This window comes from Malurus melanocephalus, unplaced genomic scaffold (genome assembly GCF_030028575.1).
Source record: "Malurus melanocephalus ecotype Western Australia unplaced genomic scaffold, MMel_1.1 scaffold_40, whole genome shotgun sequence".
Classification (NCBI taxonomy): Eukaryota; Metazoa; Chordata; class Aves; order Passeriformes; family Maluridae; genus Malurus; species Malurus melanocephalus.
Window position 1 is genome coordinate 255,696 of NW_026623272.1, and position 20,100 is coordinate 275,795.

At 48.8% G+C, this 20,100-nt stretch overlaps 1 protein-coding gene across 2 annotated transcripts in view; it reads right to left on the reverse strand.

The window, feature by feature from the left end:
• Positions 1 to 2,235: 2,235 nt before the first annotated feature.
• The window catches only part of GNAO1 (G protein subunit alpha o1), a 137,927-nt gene continuing 120,062 nt past the window's right edge, over positions 2,236 to 20,100 (reverse strand). The window contains exons 7-8 of one of the 2 annotated variants that reach the window (XM_057364566.1): positions 5,831 to 5,984; positions 2,236 to 4,149 (exon numbers count right to left, since the gene is read on the reverse strand). In XM_057364566.1, coding sequence (XP_057220549.1) covers positions 3,962 to 4,149; positions 5,831 to 5,984 — 342 coding nt within the window. In that variant the 3' untranslated portion in view covers positions 2,236 to 3,961. Of the gene's footprint in view, positions 4,150 to 5,830; positions 5,985 to 8,750; positions 15,040 to 18,967; positions 19,122 to 20,100 lie in introns of those variants that run through there. The other variant, XM_057364565.1, reaches the window with a different exon arrangement.

Genomic DNA, 20,100 nt, shown 5'->3' on the forward strand with positions numbered 1-20,100 from the left:
TGAGTTCTAGTTTCACCGTCCTTTAGAGGGAGCCCAGTATTATCTAGAATTGTTGGTAACTTTTTACTGTTGGTTTTTAGGTGAAGGTGAATTTAATGAGAGGAATTGCATTGATGTTTAGGTGAAAATAATTTATTTCAATAAAACTCTTTGGGAAGCCTTACCTTGCAATGCTATCAGTAAACCTCAAAAAAATTTTTTGAGCTCTTTGGTTTTGCCTAGAACACAGCTGTTTTGTTTTTATTGTTACAAAAAAACCAACCAAACAAAAATAAAACCTTGATCAGTGTTGGAAATTGTAAATTTCTGTAGTGTGATTTCTCATGTTCCGGGTGCATGTTCTGTCTGTAAATGGGGCATTTGTGCTTTGGTCCCTGTCGGGTCCCCCTTAAAATCTGATGAGAGGGAGCACCAATGCCTAACACTGGGTTGGGAATGTTCTCCCGAGCCTCGGGTTGCAGGGCAGTAATTGCTACTGGAATTTGTCTGTGCTGTGAACAGGGAAATGGAAGAGAAACCGTGTCTCAAGGGAGTGAAAATCAGGTGGGTTTTGAGCTGTCTGGCAGCGTGGGGAAGGGATGAGAGCTTTTGTTTGTGTGGGCAATGCTGAGTTCGGGTTGTGATCCCGGCAGCAGAGTCAGTATTCCTCTGGGAGGAACGGAGTGCAGAAAACAGCACAGAAATCCTTCTCGAGGGCTCCAGGTCTCCAGGAGTTCCTCCTCCTCCGTTTCTGGGAGATGTTTTACCCGGTGATGCACTTTGTACCTGATGATGCGCAATGATCCCAGCTCCCTCAGGTTTTGACCTGGCTGTGGGCAATGTCCACCACCCTGGCCTGTTCTCTCCCAGCCCACCCACCTTCAGGACGGGAATGCTCTGCCCTGGAGCAGTTCCCTGCCCCTACCTCACACTCAGAAGGTGAGTCCCTTGTTCCCCAGCAGCAGTAATGCACAAGCCCCTCCTCCCACTCGTGGTGTGACATCCTGCCCCCCTCAATTTCACTGCTCCAAAAAAGTGAAATTTTTTTGCCCTGCCTGCATCGGGACCTCGCTGTGGAATCCAGTACAGCAGATCCTTGGGGAAGGAGAGGGTCTGTCCCAGAWSYSCYKSMSMKMSKYGSKCYGCAGCAGAGATGACAGCAGGGTCTYAGTGGGAAGRGGAAGGTTCCTGGAGCTCCGCCAGGGAGGGTGGGATGTTTCAGAGACTCGGGCTATTCTTTCCGGATTTCTGTTGCGCTCCTTTTCCCGGCAGCTCCCTGAGGAGCGGACACTGGCCAGCCACTGGATGGCACCTTCGCCTGCGGCACCGCTGCAAAATGACCTACTTGAGCCATGAAAGGCTGGTCTGTGCAGCGGACACAGGGACCAGTGGTGGCCCCTTGGCTGGCTCTGCCTCCCTGGAAAGGGAGGTCATCTGAGGAGAGCCCCGATCGACTTTCCAGCCCAACACGCGCTTCTGGTCCTGTAAACAGCAGGAACCTTGGAAAAGCCGCCTTGGTCAGGAGCCGCTGCTGCTCCATGGAGACTCTGCCAACCCCCGTTCCCTCCTCGGGGCTGGGCAGGGACAGCCAGGGGTGGCCCAGGGGCTCCTGGATCCGTGGATCCCTCCCTGTGGCTCCATCCCCGGGCGGTCCCGTGCGGTTTGGATGCTGTCCGTGGCACCGGAGGGGATGCGGTGCCGGGATCAGCCCCGTGCCTGGGACCGGGGGCTCCCCAAATGTCCCCCCTGTGCTCTGGAGCTGGGGCTGGGCCGAAAGAAAATGCAGGAAAAACCCAAACTGTGGGGAAAAAAACCCCAATCCCCCAAAATCTAAACAAACCCTGAATCACTCACACCGCAGGGAGAAAACCTCAACTTTCTTGGAGAACATTCCTTTAGATCTTAGGGGGAAAAACTTRAATATTATGGGATTTGTTATGTTGCCACAAATGAAGGCCTCACCCTGATGATTGGCTTTGTATTCCCCAAAGAAATAAAAATATTTCCCTGGTTGGGGAGGTGTTTTGGGGGGACCTTTTGCTCCCAGTGATGCTCTGAAGCACCACACATTGCTCTCCCAGGACTCACACCCAATCCGTAGTTACACCGATCAGGAGYTCCTTTCTCCCTGTGCTACCAGCAGCAAATCCCCCCTAAATGTGATTTTTGGCATTTTTTTCTTCCTCCCTTTAGAAGGAGTCAGGCAGGCGCGGGGGGAAAGAAGGAGGCGGAGGCACAGGAGGGGAGAGCCCGGAGTACAGACAAACATTCTCTTTATTGAGCTACACATGAATTTTTCCATTAGTCAGAGAAAGAGATTGGCAGTGTGTAATATATCACAGAAACCTCACTGATTGGTAATAGAAAGGCTTAGAAAGACCTGGCGCTTTTTATATATATATATATATAATATCTTTTTTTAAGTTTCCTCTTTATTTATTCATTTTCTTTTGAACAGGTGTGACTGCTCTTCTTCAGCAAAGKTAACTCGTAAAAGTGAAACTGTGAAGACGTCTGGTTACTAATCAAAGTAGAAATGACGAGGGATTGGTCATGAAAACGGTGGCTTCAATGTAAACACTACATTCGATTTTTGTTGTTGTTTTTTTATTATTTTTTAATTTTTTTGTGGTTTTGTGTGTGTTTTTTAAAATTTTTAAATTATTTTCATTCTTGCTTTTTTTTTTAAGTTTGTTTTTTAAAGTTTTTTTTTGCTTTTTTTTTCCTTTTTTCTTATTTTGCAGCACAAACATCCCCACATGAGAGAGAAAACACCATTCACTAAAAGGGAGAGAGAACCAGGGCAGGAGAGGGGGGAGAGAAAAGCAGCACAAAAAAAGCATTCACTGGAAAAGAGTTAAAAAGAATAAAAACAAAACAAAAGGAAAAAAAATACTCTAAACAAAAAATAAAATAAAATAAAATAAAATATATTTATATCTGTCTAGCCCTCCCTGATGTCCCTGGTCGGCCCTGAAGGAGGGATGAGGGGGACTCTGGTTTGGGGGGGCCGAGCTGTGCTTTTGGATCCGGACCTGGGTTGAGCAGTGCCGGGAGCAGGGAGCTGTCAAACCAGGATGGAGGGAAAAAACGGGAAAAACCCACCGGCTCTGGCTGGTGAGGGCTTTGGCCTGAACTGGTGTGGGATTAAAAAAACTGACCTAAACCCCCCTGAAACCCTGGGAAGGGAGCAGGAGGAGAATGCCACCCTGCAGCCTTCCCCCCAGACAGCCAGGGTGGGAAAAGGGAGATCTGCTTCTTGCTGCTGTTATTTCCCTTTTTAGCTGTGACATGTGGCCGGGGGCAGTTTTCAATTTTTTCCCTCCTTCTTTAAAGAAAAAAAAAAAAAAAAAAAAAAAAAAAAAAAAAGGTCAAATAATCTTTTTATTTCTGAAGGCGGCAGCGGGGCTGGGGGCAGGCGGGGGCAGCCCAGCCTTACCCATGCTGGAAAAAATAATTAACCATAATTATAATAACAACAATAATTGAAAAAAGCCAACCCACGATAATGAATTATAACAATCATAATTAAAAAATAGCAGCCAATGGTCAAATAAGTGCTGGGAGGAGAAGCCCCTGCCCAGGGTGACCCCGGGCACTGTTGGGATGGGGGGCCCAGGGTGTCCCCAGGCCAGAGTGAGGAGCCTGATGGGGGAAGGGGATCCAAAAAAACAAACTAAAAAGATGAGTGTGGATTTTTTTATATATATATATACGTATATATATAATTTTTCCTTATGCCTTTTTATTTACCAACTCGCATGATTATGATGACAATTTTTTTTTTCTCTCCTTCAATCTGTTTTTTTTTCGTTTCCTTTTTTTTTTTTTTTTTTTTTTTTTTTTCCCCGCGCGTGTGTGTGTCTGTGTGTGTCTGTGTGTGGTTGCGTTGGGGTTTATTTTTTTTGTTGTTGTTATTTTTACGTTTCTTTTCTCTCCTGGCGCCGGGATCGCCACCCAAGCAGTCGCTGTGCCGGCGGGGTCAGTACAAGCCGCAGCCCCGCAGGTTGTTGGCAATGATGATGTCGGTGACGGCGTCAAAAACCACCTGGATGTTGTTCGTGTCTGTGGCACACGTCATGTGGCAGTAAATCTCCTTGTTGGGGGAGCGGTTTTTGCTCTCGAATTGTGCTTGGATGTAGGCGGCCGCGTCCTCGTAGGTGTTGGGACCTGCGGGCACAGTGAGGACAGAGCGGGGCTGTCAGGGCTGAGGGGACACCAAACGCAGCCCCTCGCTGCTGCCTGAGCTTTCATTGCCACACAAACTGCAAAACCCGTTAAATCTCACCCCCTGCCGTCCCCGCTTCACCCCTCAGCAGGGTCCGTTCACCCCATTTCCCTCCTGCCCATCCCCTTTCCCCGATTTTCCCCGATTTTCCCCCTGAGGGCTCCTCCTTCCCCAGGTGTTTCTCTGTCCCCTTTATCCCGCAGGAATTGGGGGCTGTGACCGAGGGGTCCCCGCGGGGCACCCGTCAGGGTTTGGGGAGAAAGCAGGGCCAGGGGTCTGGTGACCCCTCAGGATGGCACGGAGAGGGATGGTCAGCAGAGTTGGTGGCCACTCCAACATCACCCGTGGACTCTGCTGAGCCCCTCTGTGCCCCCCGGGCCGGGTGGGGGTCTCTCCCGGCTCTGGGATGGGCCAGGAGCCGTGTGGGGTCACACGCGTTCCCTGCTGGCTCYGTCGCTGGGAGCTTTGCCTGGGGAAGGTGGGCTGGAGAGGCGCCAGATGTTTGAGCCAAAAAATGTGCATTATTGCATTAAGCTGCTTAGGGCAGCGAGAGAGGCTGCGCTGGCCCCTCGCGGGAAGCCACAAAGCTGAGTTACGCCCCTGAAATCGCCTTTGCCAGAGCTGCTATTATCTGGAGATTTATTTTCCTTTTCCAGCTCGCTGGTTCCCCTGGTTCCCGATGCGGTGGGTGGCTGAAGCAGAGGAGCTGGGCCGGTGTCACTGGGCTGTCCCTCTGTGGGGCAGCCTGGCTGTGCCATAGCTGCACTGTGGGATAGTCTGGTTTGTTCTGCCAGGTGCTGCTGAGAAAAGCACCAGTGCCGTCACRGTGGAGAAGCCTGAAAGCCTCTGGTGGAAATGCTGGTGCATTTTGGCCATAGAGAGAGATGCCATCTTGCTGAGGGACTCCCTTGTCCCCAGGGTTTGGCATCCAGGATGGGTGTGCTCTGGGTGGAACAGCTCAGAGACATCTCAGTAGCTGTAGGGGATGCTGGAGTCTGAATTTAAASTGACTTTTTAATCCCAAAGTATCTGTCCGTGCCCATCTTCTTGGTTGTTTGGCCTCTTCCCCAGGCCATGTAGTTTCACTCCAAGGATGATCTCTTGTGGTTCCACAGATTCCTGCTGTCCAGGGGCTCTGTCCTCCCTCACACCAGGGTGAAGGCACTCTGGGCAGATGCAGCCTGCAGGRCTGTGTTGCTGCTTCTCTTGCAGGAGCTTCTCAGGAACCCCCAGCAAACAGGACGGCTCCAGTGGTGGCTCCTGCCAAGGCTTCTTCTCCCCACAGCTCCCCATGCCCAGCTCATTTCAGCTCATCTCCATTTGCTCTGAGCCCCTCTYGGTCCCACCATCTCCTCGTGTGCCTTTGCCTCAAGAACTGCCCCTCCAGGACACAGCCCCACCCCACGAGTGGGATTTGTGCATCGCAGCTCGTGAAGGTGGGCAGTGCTTCTGCTGCCCCCAAAGGCGCCCTGTCCCCCCTGTCCCCTCTGTCCCCCCTGTCCCTGCTGTCCCCCCTGTCCCCTCTGTCTCCTCTGTCCCCCCATCCCCTCTGTCCCCTCTGTCCCCTTTGTCCCCTCTGTCCCCTCGTCGCAGCGGCTGCTCCGTGTCGGCCCCAGCACCTACCTGTGTACTCAGGGAAGCAGATGGTCAGAGGTGACTTCTTGATCTTCTCAGCAAATAGGTCTTTCTTGTTGAGGAAGAGAATGATGGAGGTATCGATGAAGAATTTGTTGTTACAGATGGAGTCGAAGAGCATGAGAGATTCGTGCATGCGGTTCTGCAAAGGGGAGCACAGAGGGAGGAGAGGGGAGAGAGGAAGGCAAAGACAAAGAAAGAGTTAGAGGGGAGGAGAACATTTCTGTGAATTGAAACGGTTAGAAAGCAAAAAAAAAAAAATCTCTAAAATAAAGACAGTGATAAATGTGAGCTGGGTACAAAGGAGGAGGAAATGGGGCATTGCCCTCCTCTTGGGCTGGAGGCCAGGGCAGGTGTGGGGCTGCAGCTGATCCTCCCCCAAATCCCCGTGGGCCATTCTGGCAGGGCAGACACTTGAAACGTCAAGGAAGAGCAGGAAAAAGGTCATTGGATCCTTTGCTGCTTCACCAAAGGAGTRGGGAAGGGGCCCTGTCTCCGTTCAGTGACTGGGTACCCCTGAAGCGCCTTTGGAGAGCACAAATAAAGGATGGACAGACAGCAYCAGCCAGCAGCTGGGACACACCGGGCACAGGGACTGGGATGGAGGGGGCTCTGGCCATCCCAGGGTGTTCCTCCTGCCTGGAAGGGTTCTTGGCATTGCAGCGAGACCAGTGCCAAGGAATTGCCCAGAGCTTGGGCAGGTCCTGTCCCTGGAAAAATCTTCAGCTCAGCTTTGAGCTGGATTGTGGCTGGGTTGCTCCTAGGAGGTTCCAGTGCTGCTGCATGGCCGTAGCCAGTGCAGGTGCCTCTGCYAGCCCACTTCCCAGCTCTCCTGGGTATTCTGGCCTTGCAGGCTGCTCCAGAGAGACTAAGCTTGGAAAAGCTTTGGTAGGAGCAAAAAGATAAATTTCTAAAAGCTGTAGTCTTGTTGGGGTTTTTTCCTTTTTTATTTTCCTGTTTTTTTCCCTTTTACATGTGGACAAAACCCATGAAAAGCCATTTTCTGTGCTACCAAAGTTTTTGAAGAAGTGGAGAGCAGACAGCAGAACAGGAGGAGAGGCCCTACAGAGCAGGGTGTCTCATGCAGGTGCATGCACTCAGTGTGAAGGTGCCACTGGACAGGACAGATCTGGAACTCCATSAGCTCCCAAACATTTTCTCCATCATTAACTTGCTCTTAGAATCACCAGAAAGCCTTTCCCTGCTCATCCACTGACAGCTCGGGCAGATGTTTCAGAAGTCCCCAAGTCCTTTTCATTTTTTGTACCCACCTCCTGAGCTTGCAAAGCTTCTGGTGCAAAGCCAGGGCTTGGTGAGCTCTGAGGTTGCTGCCCCTCCCCGKAACCCCTCTGGGGGCTGAGCCCCCCAATTCTGGCTCCACTGCCCAAAGCTCACACAGGGACACAGCTGTTAMAAAAGCCTTGTGGAAATCTCATGGAAAGCTTTGCTCCAGGGGCTCAGCAGCCAGTGGGAGCCCTCCTGCAGCAAACATCCCCCACAAAATCCCTCCACAGCCCCYTTTTTTTGGAGGTGCAGCAATGGGGGCCCTGGACTTGCCGAAGATTCACGAGAACACATGTGTTTGCTAATGAAATGATGACCCAATTACACATTTTGGAGTTTTCCATGAATGTTTTATTAGTGAGTCATTTTATTAGCTCCACTTCAACGGTAGCTTTTGCATGCAAAATTTAGCAGCTGTCTGATTTCATCTTGAAAGGCTTAGCGATTGCACTGTCGGTTCCTTGACAAAGAGTAGCTGGGGATGCCAAGCAGGCGCTTTCCAAAGCCTTGGGACTTCAATGTGATCCTTATCTTGAAATATAAAAAGGGCCTTATTCAYAGGGAAACCAGAAACTGCCACAAAAGATCGTGGTTCTTCTTGACTTGTGCTTGTTGCAAAATTGCTGGGTCTTGAGATTTTCATGGAGAGTATCTGGGTGGGCTTTTCCTTGTTCATTGCTGGTGTTGTTGTATATTTAAATATGTGGTATTGTGTATTTAAATATTGGTGGAAGAGCAGCTGATACAAAGCTTCTGCCCCCATTGAGGCAAAATAACGCTGGTGACTTGAGGGTCCTGGACAGCTGTGCAGAAGATCCGAGCAGGATGATGTCCTGGAGAAGGTTTTTAAAAATCCCCAATAGCAATACACAAAACAAATTCCTTTCCCTCTCAGCTGTTTCCTTTTCTCAGGGCTGGTTTGTAGCTCTSTCTGATCTGTAGGATCTGTAGGGCCGTGTGGGGATTTGTGGGCAGGACATGAGGTTGTGTCCAGCTGAAGCCAATATTTGGTGAAGTCAATAGGAGCAATTGTTCATTTTCCTTTGCTGAGGTTTACAGAAAATTTTCTCTTGGTTTCTTCAAGTYCTTCTATTTTATGCCCCAAATAATGGAAGATCTTTAGTTTAAACATAGAAGAACAAACTGGCTCAAGCATTCTTTTAAAGGGAGGGAAGGATGCTCCACATTTTGTGCTACTGCAAGGAGAACACACMATTTACTGGATTGAACCAGCAATGGGTCTTCTGACTCTGTGCTCACACAAAATACAGTGGAAAAGCAAAGCAAAGTTTGTGACTTGTAAAGGATTTGTAACCGAAGAGGTGTAGGGAGCAATGGGACCGCAAGGATGCTGTGCTGGGCTGGTGCCTCTGGCGAGCAAAGGAAAAAAAATTCTGCCAAATACTTACTTACATAAAATGAAATCTCTTTTGGTTATATCCTTTTCAAATTTCTTATTTCCAGCATAAAATGAAATCTCTTTTGGTTATATCCTTTTCAAATTTCTTATTTCCAGGTGGATGAGGCTATGGCAGACAGCTGGTGCTGTGTGCTGTGCAAGTGTTTGTGGAGCAGCCATAGGGTTAAATAACAAATTTGAGAAGCTGGACGCACTCAAGGGAGACACAATAAAACCACTCTCACACTAGAAAAGAGCTGGCACTTTATTAACATTTTGTAACTAATAAATACATTACCAACAGCCAATAAATTATTACAATAACTAATGCTCTATTAAACCAATGGACAGTCACTCTTCGTACAAAATTACAGTTAATACAGTTTGGGCCATCAAACATGCAGGAGAAATGATTCAGCGGGAAACCAGCAAAAGGAAAACGGTGACAGCCTCCGGCGATCCTTTGGGAAATGTGGAGGGGAGCGGGGAGCCCACAGGCTGGGTGATGGTCACTCTTCCCTTCTTGAGCTGAAGTGGGAGAAGGGAGGKTGGGGAATAGGGCTGAGGACCACAAATTAGGGACTGGGCTGTTTAACAGGGCAAWGGCTGGTGTTTAAACAACCCTCCTTGCTTGCCCAGTGCCACCAGGTTGGTCCAGCACTGGAAAAGCTGGTGAGACTCAGGCACTGCTGAAAATGGTGTTTTACCTGCCAAGATCTCCCCTCCCTGCCTGGAGCAGGGCTTCAGCTCTGGAGCTGCTTGCCTGCCCTACAGACGGGATTGGGTCTTGACATTAATTTCCGAGACTGGGGCAGTGAGCATCCAGCCCCTCTGCCTCTTGTGCAGGTCTCTCCTCCCTGTGCCTCCTGCACCCAGTGTCCATGAACWGAGCTGCCCTCTTGGGGAGATGGAGCTGTTTCTGGAATCCAGCTCCCTTTCCCTGTGCCTGCAGGGTGCCAGCTGGAGGCTTTGGTCCTCCTCTCACTAAGGCATCGGTGTTTAAGGGTTGCCCTTGCTTGTGTTTGCTTGTCTTTGCACACAAATAAAGATCCCAGAGGCTGCTGCTTGGGGCACGAGTGGTGCTGAGCAAAGTCCCTTCCCACAGGCACGTTCAGTGTAAATATATAGGTCACGTACCTATATCTGTCAGCATCAATTACCTYGTGTCAGTGCTGGAGCTCAGAAATGACACAGTACCCTCGAGTCCTGAGAAGCCTCAGGGGGTGTTTGCCTGCTCCTTCCTGCAGGGAGGTAGAGGCAACACCAGGGTCTGCAATTTTGTGCACCTTGGAGCATGTCTCTGCTATCTCACGTGTGCACTGGGGATGCAAGTGAGTGATGGGTCTGGGTGCTTCAGGATGTTCCTCAGTAGCACCATCTCTGCTGACCTTGAGGTGCCCAGTGTCAGATCACTACAGGAGTGTTTTAGTCTCCTTGGAAATGGTTGTGGAGCTTTTGGTGGTAAGCCTGAAGACAAACCTGKCCCATGAAAACACTCAAACACAGGAGCACTAAGCTTCTCTAATTGACTTGACAAATGGTCAGCCTTCTTCCCAGGAACTMAGCAACTCTCCCTGGCTCTAGGAGACTTTTTGACCACAAAATAATGTGGGACATGTCACACAAAAGAACAGTGCAGGGTTGGTCTTTTCCCAGCACTGACTGCAAAATCCCCCAGGGGTGATGTCTGCCTTTTGGGGTGCACACTGAGGCTGGGCACGTGGGCACCTTCTGGCAAGACCCCCATGTCCCACCCTAACCTCTCAGAGATTGCACTCCTGGCCTGAGAACAAGCTCTGTTCCCCTGCAGGCAAGCACTGGGCTCACACCGTCATAGATTAAACCCACCAGATACACTTTGATACACATTAAAGACTGCCCTCGTTAATACTTCTGGTGTCCTGTAAAACAAAATCACATCACCAGAGGAGACACAGCYGGCTCCTCCTGAGGATGCTCTCCTTTCCATGCTGGGACAGGCTGTCTGGCCATCCAGTAAAGCTGGCTGAAGACAAGAAGCTAATTCCAGTACAAAACTCCTGAGAGAGATGTATCTGGAAGTGTTTCTGGCAGGCAGTAGGATGTGACCATGCAGCCTGGCAGGAGGGCAGGGGCAGCAGGGGCAGCAGGAACGCTCAGCGCTCACAGACGGCAGGGCCAGATGGCTGCACTGAGCATTCCCACTGTCCTGCAGCTCCACTGGGCTCCTCCGGCCCCCTGTGAAAACCAGGGAGTGTGYGAGCTCTGTGTGCAAGATTAAAAACTGCCCTTGGCAGTCTGGGGCTGTATTTTAGTGTGTGCTTTCCCAGAGTGTGGTTATTGCTCATTCTCCCACCCAGCCCAGCTACTGCATCCTCCCAAGGAGCTCCGCAGCTCAGCCCTGCAGCACTGCAAGGCTTTCCTTGTATGGGTTCCTCAATTTCATTGAAATGATTGTTTAAATAAAGAAGCTATTTGCATTTTTGTGGTCTCATGGCTCTGCACCCAACCCTCTCATTGACTAAGGAGCAAGCCATGGGGGGAGCTTCCTTCTTTTTTTTTGGTTCTGTCTGAAGCTCATCATGAGCTCTAAAGCTCCTTTCAATGCTGATACCCCTCATGCTTCTGCTGCTGGAACAGCGACCACAGTCGTCAAAAACCTCCTGCATCCCAAAAAGGGCTTTTTTTTTTTTTTTTACAAATTCCCACATTAGCTTTGAAGGGCAGCAGGGTGCATACATAGCTGTTGCAATTCTGTGCTTTTAAAATATATCCTCCATGCCCTTGTATGATTTCTGATGCAGCTGTACCAGTTGCAACATCCCTGCTATGTGAAGAGTCCAAATGAAACACAGCTCTGGGTCTCCAAAGGTCTCTGGATTCAGAGCCTGGCAATTGCAAGGCACAAAGGGCCGTTAAGAAAAGGCTTTTGAAAGCAGGTGATGTATTTCAAGATACTTTTTAGGCAACTGCCGCAAGAATTGCTGGTATTTAGGAAAAGCACGGGGCAAAAGATTGCCTGCACATCTGTGAGGAAAGGCTTGGGAGGATGCAGAAGCCAGCAGTGAGTAATGATTTGGCAGGCGTTCTGGAGACAAAAATCTATACGCGGCCATCAAGCGCGAGAAATAGTAGTGTTTAACACTGGAAGCATTTCATCTTCCAAAGGCTGTTTCCAGCATTTGTCAGTGAATCCTCATGACACGCGTGTGAGGGAGGGAATGGCAGCAGCAGCAGCAGCAGCAGCTGAGATGAAGCTTTAGACACACAGTATGCCAAAGAAAATGAAAGAAGAGGCTCTGAGTGGCAACATTTCCTCCGCTTTTTTTCCCTTTTCTCCCCATGGGGCACCAGCTGTTGGTTGTGGGAACCTGCTGGAGCTGCAGAGGGGGTTTGGATCTCCCAGCTGACACAGCTGGGAATGGGTTATGTGAATCCAGCCTGGAAAGCAGCAAAAGTGCACTGAGCCAGCACTGGCTGCATTTGGCAGAGTTTGGAGTTGAGTTAATTTAAATTGTCTTTACCAAACTATTCCTGTGTGCTCTACGCTGGGAGCTCACAAAGCCTTGGCGTGGTGCTGCTTTCCCTGGGAACAGCTTCTGTTACTTATTTGCTTGGATAAAACGTCATTCACAGCAAGGGGTGGCAACAGAAAATCTCCAAAACTGCAGTGCTTGTGATCAAACTCTTCTTACAGAGCTCAGTAAAAGACCTGTGCCCCTGCCAGCACCAGCCATCAGCACTCTAGGGTCAGTGGTTACACACTTCATGTACCAAACATAACCAAAGTGGTTTTTCTGCCCTGGGTTTGACACAACACCCACGTGGATGCTGGGTGTCACTGCTGGGGCTCAGACAAGATGTGTGGGTGGRCTGTGGCAGGAGGAGCAGAGCTCCTGGTTTTGCTGGCCAGCTYTTTGTGGGAGCTGATGTCACTGGAGGCATTTTAAGGCTGAGATGGTGAAAGAAAGGTGGGTACTGGTTTGTGCCAGAGCAGGGGGGCAGGGAGTCGTGTTATTGCTGTTAGTGCCCAGCAGGGCAGCAGCAGGTCCTKGCTGTACAATAGTAAATGCATCATTTAATGCTGTCTAGGGGTTACTGACAGCTGCCAGCCGTGCTGGGCTGTGAGCTGGCTGGGGGGTCACAGACACCTCCTTTTCCTCTGCTTGTCCTGGGGTGCTCCTGCTCACATCCCTGGCTGGGGATTTGTCACAGACGTCCCACAAGCACTGTCCTGGAAGAGCACAGCCTGTGATGGGGACTCTCCTCTGGCTCCCAGGTGCCTTCTCTTCCCATCCTCTGTGCTGTCTCAATCTGCCTCATRTCCCTTCTGCAACTTCTCTCCCAAAACGTTCCCTAAACCTCTCCCACTCTCCTCTCCCTCCTGTGCCACCATACATGTTCCTGTCCCTGCCTCCTGCACACTGACACTCACCTGGCCCCCTCCCTTTGGGCTGTGCTGCTCTCACACATCTCTTCTAAATGGGCACAGTGAGAGAAGAGATATGGTCCCTCAAGTGCAACCCTGGAGAGATCTCCTGAACACCTGACAGCCACTCTTAGATCAGGCTCCMAAGGGAGGACAATTGAATTTGTGGCCAGCCTGGAAAGATTCATGTTTTCTGAGATCATGGACTTTAAAGAGAGGCAGAGGAGAGGCAGGGATCAGCATTTCCTACTGGCCCCCAGGTGAGGTGGGCCCTGAGTGTGACCTTGGAAGTGGCTGTCTCACCCAGACAACAAACAAGCTTTTGGGGTGCACTTTTAAGAGTCCCTCCATGTCCACAGGTCTCACATTCCCTTCTGCCTTTGACCCAGCAGCACTCAGAGCTCTGGGTGATGGCAAGTGGGTGGCCACATGTACCACAGCCCACCTGCATTTGYCCTTSTCTCTGAGCCCCCAGTTTTGCTCTGCTGGGTGCTACTCTCGCCGTTCCCACTCCTCTCCCCTGCCCTTCCTTCCTCCTTTCCTTCCTACTCCATCAATTGACTCAAACGAGCTCCCTGAGCTCTCCTTTCAGGGTTAACCATCTGTCTTCCTCTAGATACTGGCAAGGAGATGCCCTGACTGTAGACTCCAAACCTGGAGCTGTCTCTCTGGGACGCTCAGGCAGGAGGTGACACAGGAAAGCCACCGCTTCTGCCCAGCCAAGAAGGCTCAGAGCACAAGGCTGGGCTTCTCAAGGGGTTTAGATGCCCAAGGGGCAATGGAGRGCCACGAGGCTCCTGCACACTTTGCTGCCACCCAAGCACGGGGAGGTTTCCCAAAGCACCCTTCCACATCTCTCTAAAAGGTCAGATTCTGCTTACAAGGAGCCAGGGTTAAACATTTTTCGCTCAGCCCAGTGTTTCAGAGCTGAAGTTTGGAAAGTGATGCTGTGTGTTTGCAGGAGCATCACCTCTGCTGAGATCACTGAGGTTGGGAGATGCTTTAGGAAAGGTCCCCAGGTCCCCAGGCTGGATTCTTTGTCAGGATGCCACCGAGTGTGGGGTCCCCATCAGGACACCATTCCTGGGGCATTTTCACTGCCCACACTCCTGGGGTCCCAGCCCAGCAGCTCCACGGCCTCCGTGGAAGTGCCTCAGAAATGGGTTACAGCAACCACTAGATAAATTTTATCATTAATTTTGAAAAACTTGAGGTAAACTGCTACCAGTAATGAATGCTTTTAGACAAGGCTTAGTAGGCTTTGTTACTGTGTCCCTGTTACTCAGACACCAGCAGAACTCGATATGGCTGTTTCACTTGTTCAAAGAGCTGTCTGGAAAAAAGGAGAATGTACAAATCCACGATATGGCGGCTGCATTCAACACCAAACCCTCCAGCTTTGGGGTCAGAACTGGAGCTGTAAGGTACCCTCAACATGATCAGGTTGTGTCTAGCACTTCCCAAAGGAATAGTGTTAAAAAAAAAGGCAAATAACCAGGGGAATGAACAATATCCCTTAATTTTCAAGGCAAAAAAAGTTTTGGTTCAAAACTACACTGTTCCTGACCAGTATTTTAAGGCTTGATTTTTTTTTCTCTCTTTAAAACTGAAGTATTTTTGTCTTTTGGCAGTTGAAATGCACTTTGTGGGAAATGCGTTAGCTCCCTGCGCAACACTGTGAATTGGAACGGAGGAGTAGACGGGGCAGCAAGGGAACAAACCAAAAATGAACCAAAATAAAATAGAATGGGACTGGGGAAAGCAGAACTTGCTGCRAAGTTTTCTGGGACAGGAGGAGGGATTTATGCATTTCTTCCTCGYCATCTTCTGAGGAGGAAAAAACAAGGAAAGGGAGGACCTGTCCGCGGGACGGGAGGACACTCCGGGCGGGTGCCAGGAGAGGAGGGAGGAGGGTGCTTTAGTAGAGTCCACATCCCCGCAGGTTGTTGGCRATGATGACATCCGTGACAGCGTCGAACACGAACTGGATGTTGTTGGTGTCGGTGGCACAGGTGATGTGAGTGTAGATCTCCTTGTTGGAGGACTTGTTCTTGCTCTCGTACTGAGTCTGGATGTACGCCACCGCCTCCGTGAAAGCGTTGGGGCCTGCAAGAGAGAGACAGGAGAGGACAAGGAGAGGGTTAAAGCAGCCCCAAAACCTGAAATGCACAGGGTGCCTGCAAACAGCCCGTTGTAGGGACAYGGGAGCTCGTGCTGCAGCCCGAGTACCCCTCTCCATCTCAGGGGTGGGCACCGCTACCAGCCGGGATCGCTGCCAGGCAGGAGATGCTCCCTGACTGTCAGCTCAGCTGTATTTTTATTCTGAGTTGCTGTTTATAGAGATGAAATGGATGGGGGAGCTGAGTGTTAACAGGCTATGATGGAAGAAATTCCACATCATGGTGACAAAAAAGAGAAGAAACCTGCCAGGAATGCAGTAAGTGCTTGACCTGGGGAAAAGGCTTAGCTTTTTTCCTTTTTTAGATTTTTTTWATTAAAACTTTAGTTTTTGATGGAAAAGAAGAGTTAACATGAATTGAGGGCAGTATTGGTAGCTGGGTGCCCTCCTTTCTGTAAATCATTAAGAGGAAGGGACATGAAAAGATCCAGTCTTTGTTACAGGGCAAAGTGGGCTTTTCTCAAAAAAAAACCCCAAAAAGGCAGATACAGAATGTTCCTTTTTTAGGAATTAGGATTGCAGTACTCTCTGCTAGAGCTAAAATCACACCGTGAGGAGTTTCTTGTTTTGATCTATAGAGATGTCTGTACCAAACCTTGTTACCCCTCAAATTTTGTGTTTAAAAAAGCTTAGAAGGAGTCATGAAAAATGAGTGGATCCTTTCTCCTCTGGCCAGCTCTGACCCTGCTCACACACACAGCTCCACTTGGGCACCTGCTTAGGGCTGATGAAGGCTCTGGCTGGCCTGGAGTTCAGCTCTCAGCACTGCCAGGCACTGCCTGACCCCAAAAAGGCTCCACAACAATAACACTGCTACTGCTTTTGGGTCCCTTTCCCTCCATGATGCTTTCCCGATGGGAAATGCTGTTATTTGCTGGAGAGAAGGTTACTGGGGCTGGAGATGTGCTGTGGTGGAAGGCAGCTGCTCTGGGAAATCCCACTTGCACACAAATGCACTGCTAGTTGAGCACACAAGTTCATGAAGGCCATGGGACTTGAGAATATGTTGAAGTAAGAGAAGCAAAGTTTTTTTCTGGGAGCAGGTTCTTGCATGAAGAGCTGTGTAAAGAATCTGCGGGCAGTTCCACATGCTGAGCACAACCAGGAGGGTATTTTATAACAGGAAGTGGGTTGTTCAAAGACATAAGGATTTAGATGCTTGATTCTGTCTAGGAGAGCAGGGAATCACTAATGCCAGCTTGGTTTAAAACAAGCCACGGATTCTGCTGCTGCTTTACTAAGCATTGTGGATTAGTTAAAAGCATGAGTGAATTAAGGGGATGGAAACAGTTAGTGCTCCAGCAAACAGCAGGCAAATTTGAGGATGCAGTCTTCTAATAATTCCCTGTCAGCAGAACTAATGGACATCAGAAATTTCATTTCATTAAAAGCATTTTGTGGAACCTACTTGTGATGTTGAAAGTCTGCTTGTTCAGTTTATAGGCTTTCATCAAATAATTCTTTTTAACTCCAGGGCAACATTCTAATAATGCTGCTTTTTCATGAGGCCACGAGGGCTTCATCCTGAGAGCTGCAGCCAGCAAAGCAGGGGYGAGCAGCTGCAGTGCCTGGGCTGAATTTTGGCACAGACAATGTGTAAAAGCATTGCTGCTCACCTGGTGGTGAGATACTCCTGACCTCAGATCCCTGCTGGATCAGGAAAAGGACTTTCAGCTGTCAGACTTCCTGCCCTCTCYGATGGCACAAGAGAGACAGATCTGTTGGGGGTCTCTGGCTTTGTGAGAACTCCCAGCTTCCAGAAAAGCATATTGAAGGAATTTAGAGCATCCTTAGGGTCTCCTAAGGCTTGGGGAAGATTGCTTGGATTCACTTGGGGCTGGAGTGCTCCAGACAGAAGTTTTATTTGCTTTCCTCTGTTCCATCAGCCAAGAGCTTAGCATGTGCATGAGGGCCTGCCTCTCTCACTGAACTTCTCTCTTGGTCTGGGATAGCTTGGGAAGGAATAATTATATCTAAAATGACATTCCTTCTTGTTCTAGTCTCTCTGACATCAGGGGTTCTGTAAGAATGTTATTTCAGACTGAGATTCTGGGAGACAACAGTGAAGATCCACAAAACCAAGTGCACAAAATGTGATCAGGAAAGAGTGAGAGGTAAAGGTTCACTTCACTGAGAAAAGGAAAGGGAAGAAGACATGACAGAAACCATCCAGTTTGCAGAAGTGCTGCTATAAAGAACATAGTGATAAGCTGCTCTACAAGCCATCCAAAAGCAGCAATCTAATTTGCAACCASAAAAATTTGGGGTAGGCATTATTGTGAGCTTCCAGCTGTAAAGACTGAAATTTCCATGATTAGATCTTTTCAAACAAACGTGTTGGGAATATGTTGGTTCTGTCTGGACCAAGCAGATGAGTRGATGGCTGAAATATGTTGGTARTGACAAACACCAAAACTTTCCCTGRAGAAAATGCCTGCAGATGTTCTGAATTCAGCTGGAGTCATTCAGCTCCATGGCCACAAACCATCCAGCCCAAAGCAGCAATGAGGGATCCCTTTTGTCTATTCACAGTGAAAAATCAAGTGCTCAGAGATAAGAAGCTCTGGTTAATAATTTGTTGGCCTGCCCAGAAATGTGACACCCTTGGTGCTCCCGGTTCACAACTMTGTTTCCTGACAAAGAGATCTGCTCCTCTGTCTGTCGGCTTGATTCATCTGGATGTCTCTGGTGAGTTTAAATAATTCATGACGCTCAAAGTTTATTTTTGTGCCATCTCGGAATGGTAATGAGGGTTTGTGGAAGCTGGTGAGATGCAGGGGGAAGCAGCGGGGTGCAGCTGCAGCCTTTGCATGGGGGGTGTATTGCCATCATTAGTGGGTCAGATGCCAGGCAGGCATCTCACCCCACAGCTCCACAGATCACCAAGGCCTCCTTGTCCCCAGCCAAGCTCAGGGCATGGCTCWCTCTGCTTCTCCTCTGCCTGCACTATGGGTTAAGAGGTGTGGGTAGACCAGAMAATCAAACACCTTGTTTTCTACCTGCATTTAACTGGAAGTGTTTCCACATCCAGACACCTGATGTTGGCAAACCTGAGAGCGAAACTAGGGTCAACTAACTTAATGAAAATGTATTTCTTGAGCTGAAGCAGCCAAGCTGTGAGACTGTCTGCACACTGGAGGGCTGATCATGGAATCATAGAATGGTTTGGGTTGGAAGGGATCTTTAAAGGTCATCTAATCTGACCCCCACTGCGGTGAGCAGGGACATTTTGAACCAGATCAGGTTGCTTAGAGCCCCATCCAGCCTGGACATTAATGTTTTTAGGGTCATGATGATCCTACAGCACCACAGTGCCTGGAAGTGGGGAAAGTGGGCTCCTTCCCAGGAGCTGCAGAGACCATAAAAGGAACACGGTTGTGTATGAAAGAACAAAGCTGGACTCCAGCTGAGGACAGCCTTACAAACCCTGTGTGTTGGTGTCCCAGAGACCAGTCACCCATTTATAACAGTGACACTCACTGCACCWTTCTGAGAGACCTGCAAGAGGATCCTGTGCAACACAGGGGACCACGTGTGTTTGGGGAGTGCAGAGCAGCCCCACACCTGAGGGTACTGGTGTGGCACCAAACCCACTGGTGAGGTGGAGATCAGACACCCTGCTCAGTGATGGTGGCCCTTTGCCAGCAAAGAACTTGGGTCAAGTCATCCTYGTGCTTTAAGTGGACCCTGGTGGGGGTGATGCTTTGGCACTTACTGAAATAAAACCTGCAGGGAAGCCAATGGGATCTCTAACTCTGCACCTTTAGCCTGTAACACCCTACAGCATCAGCCTGGCTGGGGAGCACTCTGTGGTCCCTTTGCCATGCACTCCTGTGCAGCCACATTTCTCATTACCTGTGTACTCAGGAAAGCAGATACTCAGTGGAGATTTCTTAATTTTCTCCTCAAATATGTCCTTCTTGTTTAGAAACAGGATGATAGATGTATCTGTGAACCATTTGTTGTTGCAGATGCTGTCAAAAAGCTTCAGAGATTCGTGCATGCGATTCTGCAAAAGAAAGRAAAGATCACATCAGGCCAAAGCCAGGGGCCCAGGGATGTTCAACATGTAGGGAAATCTAAAACAACTAAATTAAGGAGGAAAGSAACAAAAAAGAAAATCTACAATATACATAATAAATTTATGTATACATACAGCCGAACATATACATACACAGATGCACTCCCTATAACATTTGACACACAATTAGTAACTTAAGGGCATTTAACAATACAGAGCTGTTTTGATTTCGCATAACATTAATTTACAGGATCCCAGCTCATAGAAATCATCATGCACCATGCATGGATGGAGAATTATTTTTGCCCTTTGATCAGATTTATGTGTTGGTGTAGCTCATGCAGATTTTCTAAAATGTTTTCAATAATTTTTCTAAAATGTTTTTTCCACTTTCTCRAATGTGTGCGGCACACAACTGGTTGGATACATTAACCAAGGACTGGTAGATCCTTGAATTAATCTAGAGTTGGAAGCAGACATCAAGGTGACATAATTTTGGAAATGACCTTGCCGTGACCTTTGCCTGGTTTTGTTATTTTGTTTAGTGTTGTCTGTTGTTGGGCTTTTAATTTTTTTTTTTTTTTTTTTTTTTTTTTTTTTTAAGTTTTCTTGGAAGATGGCTCAACAGAAAGTGTCTCACAGAGAGGAAAAAAGTGAAAAAGTAAGAGTAAATAGTTTAAAGAGGAAAAACATAACAAAGAACATCTAAGAACAACCAGACTAGAAGTCAGGCAGCTACCACGGGTGTTAGCTCATGCCTCTAGCAGATTAGCTACACTCCAGAAGAAGAGCCATACATCCAAATGTACAAACAGCGAGAAGTCAGCTTTTTGGTTATACGTCATGCAAAAAAAGGATACAGAAAAGGAGAGAGGTAAGAGGAATGAGAAAACCAGACCAGTTAGAGTTATAAAGTCTGCCACACGGGTTTATGGCGGTGGAAAGAGCTCACGGCAAAGTCAACCAA